Raw genomic sequence first — 11,664 nt, 5'->3', positions numbered from 1 at the left:
AACTTTAAAAAAATCTTATACAAGTTATGGACATTTCCCTTTTCCGAGTTTTCGGAGTATTGTAATGGTTAGGGTCTCAAAATGACCCTAATGCTATCTCCTTACAGCCGAACAGGGCAATTTAAACATTAATTAAGAAATTCTATCGCCAGAAGACATTATATGCACATCTGTTTTTCCAAAATGCCAGCTTGTCCAGGCAATGACCCTTATTCACGCATTGATAAGGTTTTGGGCCTAGGAAAGCCAACAGGTTTGCTTATTCCTTGCACCAAAATATTATTTTGTTTCTCACAATTAGGAAGATGTGTCTACCTGAAACACTGTTTCATTTATTCAATATTTGTTACTGACCCTATATATATCTTTGATAAGTTAGCAAGCAGAAATCTTAATTTTATTTCATATTTTAGGTTTCGATAGACTTTGGACAGTTCTAACAATACAGTAGAATGGAATGTTCTGTTACTGTTCCAACCAACATTATTTCAACGGTTACCTGGCCTGAAGTGATTACAGGATGACAGATAGATCACGGTCATGATCAATCATAAACAGACACACTTGCATCAAAGGGGTCTTATCCACCGAATACTACATGCACACACTACAAAGTTTTCACATATATTACTTATAACTTTGTTGTTGAGAAATACAGAAGGAAACTAATCAAAGTAGATTATATATTTGGCTCACCGGTACGGTGAGTCTATACAACACCGCAGTGTCCGTCGTCCGTCGCCATCGTCGTCGTCCGTCGTTTCCTATTTCAAAAACAGTGGCACGTTTCTCAACCGACAAGGCTATGGACTCAAAACTTTGTATGCATGACCCCCTAGGACAGATGACCTATGACACTGAATTTAGGACCGGTCTGATTTTTGACTTGGCCACCAGGGGGCCAAAACTGAAAACATAAATAGTGTGATATCTCACTTATTAGTGAATTGTTTTTGACGAAATGTTTATGGTAGGTACTCCCGGCCAGGATAAATAACATATTTATACGCGTTTTTTATTTGACCTACTTTTCAAGGTCACAGAGGTCAAATGGCCTACATTTGCCGTTTGAGTGTAACTGTGGCACGTTTCTTAACCGGTAGGGCTATGAGCTTGAAAGTTTTTTGCATGACCCCCTAGGTCAGATGACTTCTGACAGCAAAATTTCTTCTGATCTGATTCTTGACTTGGCCACCAGGGGGCCAAAACTGAAAACAGAAAAAGTGTGATATCTCACTTATTATTGATTCGTTTTTGATGAAATTTTATGGTAGCTTCACCCGGCCAGGATACATCACATATCACAGAGGCTTTCGATTTAACCCATTTTTCAAGGTCATAGAGGTCAAATGGCGTAAACTGGCCGTTTGAGCGTAACTGTGGCACGTTTCGTAACTGCTAGGGCTATGGGCTTGAAACTTTGTCAAAGACCCCCTGATCAGTTTCTCGACTTGGACACCAGGGGCAAAATGTGAAAACCTAGAAAGTGTGACATCTCGCTCATTGTTGATTCGTATTCGATAAAGTTGTTATGGTTGGCATTTCCAGCAAGGTTACATTACATATTATACAGGCTTTTGATTTGACTTACTTTTCAAGGTCCATTGTCAATTCAGTCGTTACCTAAATACCAGTGAGCACAATGGCCCCTGGCCTTTTCATTCAACACTGTGAGCTATTATTACTAATTTCCATATTACTACCCACCAACTGGAATGACCTAAGCTCTTCCATGGCAACAATCATTATTTTTTCATGTGTGTGTACACTAGCGGCACATAGAGGAAAAAAGAGAACACAACAGGACAATTGCCTCAAAATTGGGCTCAGTTGTAAAACCAGCTGAACATACAATGCAACATGGTGATGAATTACCCTGCAGACAGGTGATAGAGCATCGTTGCCTGATGAGAAGTTGTTAATAAGGTGGATGTGATTGTATTGACTTGTGAGTTGGTGTCTGCTTCCCGTGGAGTAGCTGGTGGTGGTGTCATGTCAGATGTGTGATTGAGCGGCCAATTATTAACATTGCAATTGACATTCAATACCATGACTCATTGACATTAACTGAATTAGGCCTACGGCTATGATGCATGATGAATGACAGAACAGAAGCACATCATCAGCCACAAATTGACAAGCTGCGCCTTTAGGCCTACCTCTGCATCTGGAGTGGATGGACAGAACCACCCTGACCCTGTCCCTACTCAGAAGCACTCTGCAGCCCTACTGATGATGTTTGCATTTGATAATTCTCCTCTAAGTAGGCCTACTGTGTCGCACTCTGCAGCCCTTACTGATGATGTTTGCATTTGGTGATGCTCCTCCAAGTAGGCCTACTGTGTCTCTGTGGTGTTTACACACTGTATGTGTATAGTGTATAGGGCCCAGACTACTAACTACACCATGCACACCACAAGTCTGCAACGAGCATGCACTCGTACAGCGTTCAGCGAATGCGGTTTACAAATACGCCGTATCATAGGCCTATCGGTTATTTATACGAAATTAGCATCGCCAGTTTCATCGTTGAAAACATAGATACGGAGTTGATCGACTTGACGCAAGGCCCAAACGCGCCGCGTAGCGGCAAAAAAGCGAAGCTGGCGAAACATTTATAACGGGTTACCGTGATCTCATTATGGACTTATCGCGCGATTATGGGGTTGTAACTAATTTGCTGTATATTGTCACGAGGAAAGAAAAGCACGCGACCTTACGCCAATCTATTGATGTAAAGTGATAATTAGAAGGTATATAGTTCAGGAAATGTTAATAAATAATCATTCCTTATCGTCTTTTGAGAGCATTTTTAATTGTAAAAAGTATATGCCTACGTCACAGAGTCTCTGCAATGGTCATTCTTATCACAGTAGTCTCGCGCAGCCAGACCTTCTTCACTTATTAGTTTGGCGCAAGCCAGGCGTTCTTTGTACTAGACGTTTTCCACCACAATGTATCTGGGCCGAAGAAACACTGCGCAAGATTACCTCGAGCTGGAGTTAAGATTAGATTGTGCTAATTACTCCAGGAGCATACTTCCTCTTTGAGTTTTCCCAGAATTGTGCATATCGCGCGAAGCTACTTAGCCTAATACCATTAGGCCCCGCGTGGTGGCGCTGAGGCGGCCGCTGTAATCAAGAAAGTGGTTGAGTCACTCTAGAAGCTACTTGGTGATAACAAATGACGGACCTAACCAAAATTGCTTACATTTTCGCATTGCTACAATGAAAGACCTTATACTGAAACCACATGTCTGTTGACTGTGCTTTAAGAGAGACTGGCTGTCAGTCTCTCTTAAAGCACAGTCAATAGACACCACTATACCCCCTCACACTCAGAAACACCAACGCGCCCACCCCTTCCTGCTACCTTAATATTTCTGGATCCATTAAATGTGGATGGTTTTTACAGTAATAGGAGATTATTGAGGACAGAAAATACACACGCTGCACTAACCTGACAGCTGAAAATCAACGTGGCCTGAACCTCGGTGGCAGGATATAACGAAGTACGTGGTCCTAGAGACATGAGTATGAAGAACACAACCCTGTACATTATACATGTATCTTCGCCGAGGTTTCTGGGTCAGTTCGTCAATAACCAAGTCGCTGTGACAACGCTAATGAAAAGCTGTTAAGTTTACCCTCCACGTTTATCAAGTCCAGAATACTTGGTCGGACAGGTTGATATTCAGTGAATAGAGATGTCTTTGATTTGTGGGAGAGATTTGTGGAGATATATACATACATGTATATGCCTACCGTGGTAAGTGATACTTATTCGACATTGTACACTTTTATAGGAAATTAAAACACAAACAAACTACAGATTTACTAAAATCTTGTAAGAAATTGGATGTCTTTGGCTCATAAACATGGCACTGCTCAACATACTGTTTGAACGATCACAACCCAAGTTGTCCTTTCACGGGGTTAAATGACGAAAAAGACAATTCATTTATTAAAAAGAAAACACCTAGTCTTGATTAGAAATAAGTAATCAGTTGGGGGTGATTTAATATAAGTTCGGTCAAATTTTCTAATCTTGTTTTTTTTTCACATATTCGCAGCTTTTGCGCTCATCCAGGATCGTTGTTGCCATTTGAAAAAAAAATCGCCGGGACAATAGTCCTGGGTGGCAGATGTTTGCAGATGCTCTCTACATGCGGTCATGATTTATCAGATACAAATGCATACAACAGAAATTGTTTACTTACTATTGATGTGAACGATCTAACAATTTGTGTTGTACACTTTGCATTACCAGCTATGGCAGGCCTAGCCCACTCTGTTTTGAATAGAGGGAGATTCCATCATTCCTATGTTTGAGATTGGACAGGTGTGAATTAATCTGGCAATTAGCCTCATGTGCATTGTTGCATGCAAACACTAAAATGTTTGGTTTTTGCTAATTAAGGGGCAAATAAATCAGCCAAAAGTTTCGAAAGCTTCACAAATGATTGTCGCAAGGAAGTACTTTATGATAGTTTGCGAAATTTTGATTAATTCTAGGTGGAAAGTAATTTTTTTCGCATATTTGTTGGGAAAAAAATTGAAAATCCTCCAATTTTCAGCCCCCCTATGGACACTATGAATTGTTCTCCAATAAAGCTGAAATCTTGGGAATATAATCCTAAGAGTTATATCAACCACGTCTGAAGTCGGGAGTTTGAATCAAATGTATACCAACTTTATTGATATTTCCTATGCATTTTCCATTAGGCTTGCCAGGACCAATTAAGCAGGTGCACTAATTGGCTTGATTGGCTAGGCCCGCAATAGCTGGTAATGGATAAGTTGCTAATTGCCAAAACAAAACAAATAATCAATTGTCGCAATTAAGCTGCATGCACTCACTCATCGGTTTGCAATTTGTTACAAAAAATCCACGATTAGGTTGTAATCAATGGCAAACTTGTGATATGTACATGTGGCAGCCAAGCGAAGCTTTTCCTCCTCTGTAACAAAATCGACAAGAGTCTACGGACGTTTAAACTTGTATTGATCCAAATAACCATCTAAGTCTTCACATACAGTCTACTAATCATCATGCATGTCGTAAATATGTCGTAAATCTGAAATTACAAACAAAGACAATGTCACAACCACAGCCCAAAGACTGGAAATCCTGTATACACTGACCTCAAGGAGGTGGCGACATCTATCGTTAAATATCTGAACTAAAACAGACAGGGGTTTCTTCATCGAAAATAACATTTTACCCCCAAAACTTATGTTTACCACACACGTATTATCTAAATAAAACTACAGTGCTCTTTCAGAACAAGCTGTGAATTACAAATATCACAAACTAATGCAATATCTGGCAGGATCTGAAGACACTCCAAGTGGTATAACAGGAATTGAAGGTCACCGGGACAATCAAACCTTGGCTCGACCCAGAAAACACGCCATAAAAGTGTCTTATCATCTTGTCAGCATAATGAACATAGCGATATATAATCTATACATATAGTTACCTCGTATGTCTTCTACAAAACTTGATTTCAAACGAAGAAAAGATCTCGAAAGGCTACAACATGACAAAATTGATCGAAAGATCACGATTCGATGGAACGAGCTTCGTAAGGGAAGCTGGAGCTAGACTAAAAGAGCGCGAAAAACTATTTGGGAAATTCCGCGCTCACAGTACATATACTGTTGTATCTGGTGAAATGACTCAAAATATACACATCATAAGTGTATGTAAGGTTTAAGCCAAATGGGCTATTCGACAATATTGGAACGGTATATCTCACACCATTTCGCAAAAAAGCTCATCGATGGGAAAAATAAACCGTTTTCTAATCTTAAAAACTAAGAAACTGGGCTTCAAAATCACAAAACTATCAAATATCCCATCAGACAACAGTGACATTAAATTAGAAAAATTCTGATAAAACAAAAATATGATTTCTATAAGCTTACATGCTAACGTTTGATCACAAAAGTCGAGACATTTTGCATTTTTTCACACTGTTTGCGTTTGTTACCGCGAAAGCAAAATTAAATCTGCTATAAAACTCGTTGTAGTCTGTAAAAATTAAAAAGATAGGAATATCCCATTATATGACAACGAATGGAACCATATGATACCCTTAGATGGTCCATTTAGCACCGACAACATACTAAACTGCTAACCGCAAAAATATGTGATGATGTGGAGTAGAAAAACGCATTTCGAAACTTATTTCTCAAATTAGTGTCATCATTGCTTCTCAAAACGAAACATATCGCTTTTCATATCAATGTTGTCTTTGACACTCACTATATCTAAATAGTTCTATAGAAATATTCTTATAACAAAACAATTCATCAGACTCGGTCTTTCCAATCTGAAATACTTCGGTTACATAAGTCCGAAAAACAATATTCGCGTTTATTGGGATTTCTGACGCCGTCGTCTTTGCTTATCTTTTAGCATCAGGAGCAAACCAGGGCTTAATATTCTATTCTCCGGCGCTGCACCAAACCCCTAGTGGGACATTTTCCCCTATACATCTGTACACCACCTTCAAGTCAGCTTCTACGGTTAAACTGTCAACCTCGGTTCCAGTACCGCACTACTTCTAATGACTTGTGCGATTGAAAATGGCACTCAGAGATCTTAGAATCGAGGTTTCAGAGCGCACCTCGAAGAAGACAGTGTTCTAATTTCCGCCGGCATGATCAAACAACCAACTAAACTGCGAGTTTGGATATTGTTACTACTTGGGCGCTCTACTTGGGCGCAATTGCTTTTGCGCCAGAAACTCACCAAAGAGGGTGAATGTATCAGGGGTTTGTGTGCAGGGCTGGAGAAGCGAACATTAACCCCTGATTTCCTCATGATGACTTTTCAGATGATCTACATGTATTATCTTCTCATGCAAGAGCTTTACCTGTTCTAAGATGTGCTTGCGATAAGTTATATCTCAGTATGTCTTTTCTAGTCAATCCCTGAAGTCTTGGACAAGAATCCTTGGATTGATGGTTGTCGTCACGTTGATCATTTTCCTGTTCAACCTCAAGATCCTGAACTTCGGGAATGACAAAGTACACCAGCGCTTGAAACCTGCTTCATCCAGGTATACTGGAAAGACGAAATCAACTGCTAGATGTAATCAGGTACGCATAATGCCAGATGTATTGTACGCGCCGGTCACTGATCCAAAGTTTGCTCTTTTTTTTCTTCCCCATTGCAGCCTCCAATCACTACTTACACTGGTGTTGGACTCAAATTCGCTGAGAGCCAATTTCCCAGTTCTAGTAAACTAGTTCTAAAATTTTTTCACATATTTTGTACATGCCACTTATACTGTACTTGAATAACCATTCGTTCAAGGTAACTCTACATCGGGTTCAAATGAACTGCGACAAATGGGTGGTGGTCACCACGATCTTCAATTTGACCGACGCCGTGAAGGACCTACTGATGATGCCAAAGTGGTGTATGGTACTGGTCGGTGACAAGAAAGGCCCAAAAGAAGTACCGTCATTTCCCAATCTGATCTTCCTAGACGTTGCCTGGCAGGAGCGCTGTCCGTACCATATCTGCCAGCATATTCCATGGAATCATTTCAGTCGCAAAAACATTGGCTTCATGTACGCCGTGGCTAACGGGGCCAAGTGGATATACGACACCGACGACGACAACTTCCCCAAGTTTCCTAAAGCCGAGCCGCTTTTGGATTCGTCGATCAGATTCGATCTAATACAGGTCCCTGGACACGTGTACAATCCCTACATTCCATATATCAAACCCGACACAACATTTTGGCCGAGGGGGTTGCCACTGGATAAAATCAAAGATTCCGACACGAAGAACATGAAAGTGATCGGTACCGTCAAACCGGAAAAGGTCGCGGTGATTAACTATTTAGCCCAAACCGACCCCGACGTTGACGCGATCTACAGACTGACGCAGAAAATTCCTTTTCAGTTCGAGATGGTGGAGAAGTATCACGCTCTACCGCATTACATCATGTCACCCTACAACGCCCAGGCAACGATGCATGCACAGTTCGCCTTTTGGGGTCTGCTTCTGCCGGCAAGCGTAGACATGCGTGTCACGGATATATGGCGGTCGTATTTCACTCAACGGTTAGTCTGGGACACCGACGGTCACATCGCTTTCGGTCCGCCATACGTCAATCAAATCCGCAACGCGCATTCGTATATGGTCGATTTTCACAATGAAATTGATGTCTACCTTAAAACCAGCAGACTGATCAAATTCCTGGTGAACTGGATCCCGAAAACCGTTTCGTTGGCGCAGAACATGATCGACCTTTACATAGAACTCTACCAAATCGATATTATCGGGAGGGCCGATATCGATTTAGCCATAGCTTGGATACGCGATCTGGAATGTGTCGGCTATACCTTTCCGCCAGTCAAAGTTGCGAAAGACTACGTGTATTTAATTCAAGGTGCAAGCGTCACGATGCACGATCAACTTGTATCAAACTCGAATCGAGATGTTCTATGGCTGACGTACGAAACGGAGTCTGGCGATCTTTACCGGCCGAATAGCACGTGGACCAGTGGAAGGAATCTTCAGCTGGAACACGCCGTTGAACGCGGGAGCCGAATGTCGGAGAAGGGTTATAAGTATTTCATCTTTCTCGACGACGACGCTAAACTGTCGTTCAGTATTAATGGTCGAAGATGGAAAGATGAAGGCGGTTGCAATAGCGACGATGTGTGGACATGCTTTGAACAGTTCTTGGGCGCTCACGAGCCGGCAGTCAGCTATCCATACTACACATATACTGGACATTTCTATGACAAGAATTCAATGGTCAATACAAACTACCATATCGATCCAATGATGGTGGCTTTTCACCGTGACACATTATCTTTCCTACTGCCCTACAGTACTGAGTTTGAAGCGCAATCCTGGTGGGCATCGGGTGTTATCTGTGCTGGCCTGGCCAACATGCTGTATAGCACCAACACGTTTCAGTTCAATGTTCTTCATAGCATCAATTCGAGACCAAATCATCCGGGCAATACTAAATACAAGACGGATGGGAATCAACCCGGTCAATTGCAATTCCTGCTATCGGCCCTTCTGCCGACTGTCGATGGAAAGCAGAATCCGTTGTTGAACAGTACCTCGCTGCGTTTGGCCCCGAGGATTAACGGCAAGCCCAATCTGAAGAAAAATAAAACCTACATCGTTGACTACGCGTTCATTAAAAAGTACTTTAAGCTCGATCATAAGTTTTCGCAAAGTCGGCTAAACTGGCTGAAAAATCCCGTGATCAAAAGAATTCTATTCGGGGGCATAGACGTAACTGAATTTGACAATTCATTCAATCCTGATTATTCTTATCCGATCTAACAGGTCAAACTGTAGTATCATTCGCATAGAGTTTCACCTTACACCGACTTCGTGGAAATCTCATCAACCCTGATTAACGGCATGTTTGAAGAACGGATTTTATCTTTGAAACGGACAAATTATCACCCAGGTCCGACTACACCTGCCTAAAACTCCTGGAAGATCGACTGCATCTCTAGGACTCGGATCAATGCTTAGTTATATAGACAAACTCGAGCTTTTACTTTTTGGCCGTCTGTGCAATCAGAAAAATGGTTGTACCCTAAAACGAGTTTTTCTCTTCGCTTATGTGTACATGTATATATAACTGGATCAAAAAGTAAAATGGGCACACGTGGAATGATGATTCCTGATTTCTTAAATGCCCTTAAACGATACAATCTTTCGATTCAATTATTTCCTGAACACATTTGTGAAACACGCAGAATTTCCCGATCCCAAAATGTGGAATAAGATTGTAAATAACAGTGTAAATGACTACTACTTTAACTAGAATGGATATCCGGTGTGTGCGCATGATTCGGCGAAATAAAAGACTCCTATGGATTTCACCATGCTGGTTATATCAGCACGCAAATATAGATATTTAAGGTTTCAGTTCGCTTTCTTAGTATTGTTATTAATGGTTAAATCAAGTTTAATTGAATGTTAATTATGTAAAACTCATTGTTCTGACATTGTTGATCATATCATTTTACACTGCGAAGACCTCATTCCGCAAAAAGATAAACTTTAAAAAAAATTAATAGAAGTTACGGACATTTCCCTTTTCCAGAGATTTATTTATTTATTTACATAACAATTCTACGGAGCCTTTCCAAAATCGTTGTTCTAACTACCTCTTTCCCCCTTGGGACCCTTTCTGCTCAATGTAAAGTCATTAATTTTAAGTGCTGTAGATAGCGATCATCTCTGTATTTAACTGCACCCTGTAGCGTGTTTGCGTATGTTTGTGTGTATGTTCATTAATTAGTCCGTCTCTATCTCCGAAACTATGACACCAGATAACTCCACCACGAATATGGCTGGCACGAGTGGACAAAATTCAGAATTATGCCACGACATAAATAGGAATTGTGGTGCACCATAAATCAACCAATCAAAACATCTGATCTCGTGAATCATGCCGCGGCAGAATTCAGAATTATGCCACGGCATAAATAGGAATTGTGGTGTGGCATAATTAGACCAATCAGAAGGTGGCAATCGTTTTATTTATGGTGCGGCATAAATCGCACTTCCGTCCACAATTCCTATTTATGCCGCGGCGCAATTCACGAGATCCGATGTTTTGATTTATGGTGCACCACAATTCCGATTTATGCCGTGGTATAATTCTGAATTCTGTCCACTCGCGCCAGCCATACATGAACCCGTCAGTTAACATTCACCATGACTTACAATCATGACCTGCTTATTTATGGTTGGTTGATGCATGAAATAAGACATAAGAAGGCTGTCGTATTCAAAACTGGCCAGCCTAGTCTTAAACCTCAACTTCTGCTATTTGACCAGGTATGACTGATAGGCCTTGCTATATGATAGGCTTTTGCTAGGGTCATGAATATTCACCATTAAGGTGGACCTAGTGACTTTTCTTTGTCTGGTGTTATAGTTCCGAAGATAGAGTATATACACCTAGCCTACATGTACACGTATAACATGTATTTGAATTGTACTCATCTATAAGATGGAATGATAAGAAATCAATCAATCAATCATACCTTTCTTTTCCAGCTGTAAAGCCTGTGATGAATAAAGTAGAGGTTAAGCTAAAGTTGAAATTAAGTTGAAATTAAAAGTAGATGGTCGTTGAATCATCCCTCTGCATGTTTTACGTGCGTTACTCTCAACCACCAGGGCAACAGTCCAGAATTTTGTCACTGACTGGGCATGTTCTTTAATTTAAAAGTTATACTCTAAACCCCGCTCACGATGGCTCAATACCAGAGGAGGCAATCGCGGCCGCAGAAGCATACAAGCTTAGTCGTCAAGGAATAAAACGCAGTTCCATATTTTAAGGCCATGCCGAAAAAAACATTATTTAGACGTGTGTTCAACCGCGCATTATATGAGTCGGGGAACCTGTCCTCGAGTTCATGCAGGGGCTACACGAATTTATCAGGATTGACCCAGTGCATTGAATTTGGCCGGTGAAAGATTTCCGCTCTGTACGGCTTATTTCTTGGCGAAGACCTTATGAGTTTTACCCCTTTAGTGTGTAATCGTCTTCGCCAAGATGATGTGTGTCATTGTCGTTTACCCTGTATTGGCCTCCGTCCAGCGTGAAACTTTGACTGCAGCTAGATCCGTCCACTAGTCAGGTGGCTTGAC

At 41.1% G+C, this 11,664-nt stretch overlaps 1 protein-coding gene across 1 annotated transcript; it reads left to right on the top strand.

Annotated features, from left to right (window-relative positions):
* The first annotated feature begins 3,672 nt into the window (after positions 1–3,672).
* On the top strand, positions 3,673–10,978 carry LOC135489217 (uncharacterized). Its single transcript, XM_064774462.1, has 3 exons — positions 3,673–3,768; positions 6,935–7,109; positions 7,327–10,978. The coding sequence occupies exons 1-3, from the start codon at positions 3,707–3,709 to the stop codon at positions 9,328–9,330; spliced, it is 2,241 nt and encodes a 746-aa protein (XP_064630532.1). The 5' UTR covers positions 3,673–3,706; the 3' UTR covers positions 9,331–10,978.
* Positions 10,979–11,664: the final 686 nt, after the last annotated feature.

This window comes from Lineus longissimus, chromosome 6, assembly GCF_910592395.1.
Source record: "Lineus longissimus chromosome 6, tnLinLong1.2, whole genome shotgun sequence".
NCBI classification, from domain to species: domain Eukaryota; kingdom Metazoa; phylum Nemertea; class Pilidiophora; order Heteronemertea; family Lineidae; genus Lineus; species Lineus longissimus.
This window is presented reverse-complemented; position numbering and strand designations above follow the sequence as displayed.

Bases quoted from the DNA above. Each gene is read 5' to 3' on its own strand.
- LOC135489217 (XM_064774462.1), top strand. From the start codon at position 3,707: ATGTCTTTGATTTGTGGGAGAGATTTGTGGAGATATATACATACATGT. The intron at 3,769-6,934 runs GTAAGTGATACT...TGTCTTTTCTAG, and splicing joins ACATGTATATGCCTACCGTG to TCAATCCCTGAAGTCTTGGA. The intron at 7,110-7,326 runs GTACGCATAATG...CATTCGTTCAAG, and splicing joins CAACTGCTAGATGTAATCAG to GTAACTCTACATCGGGTTCA.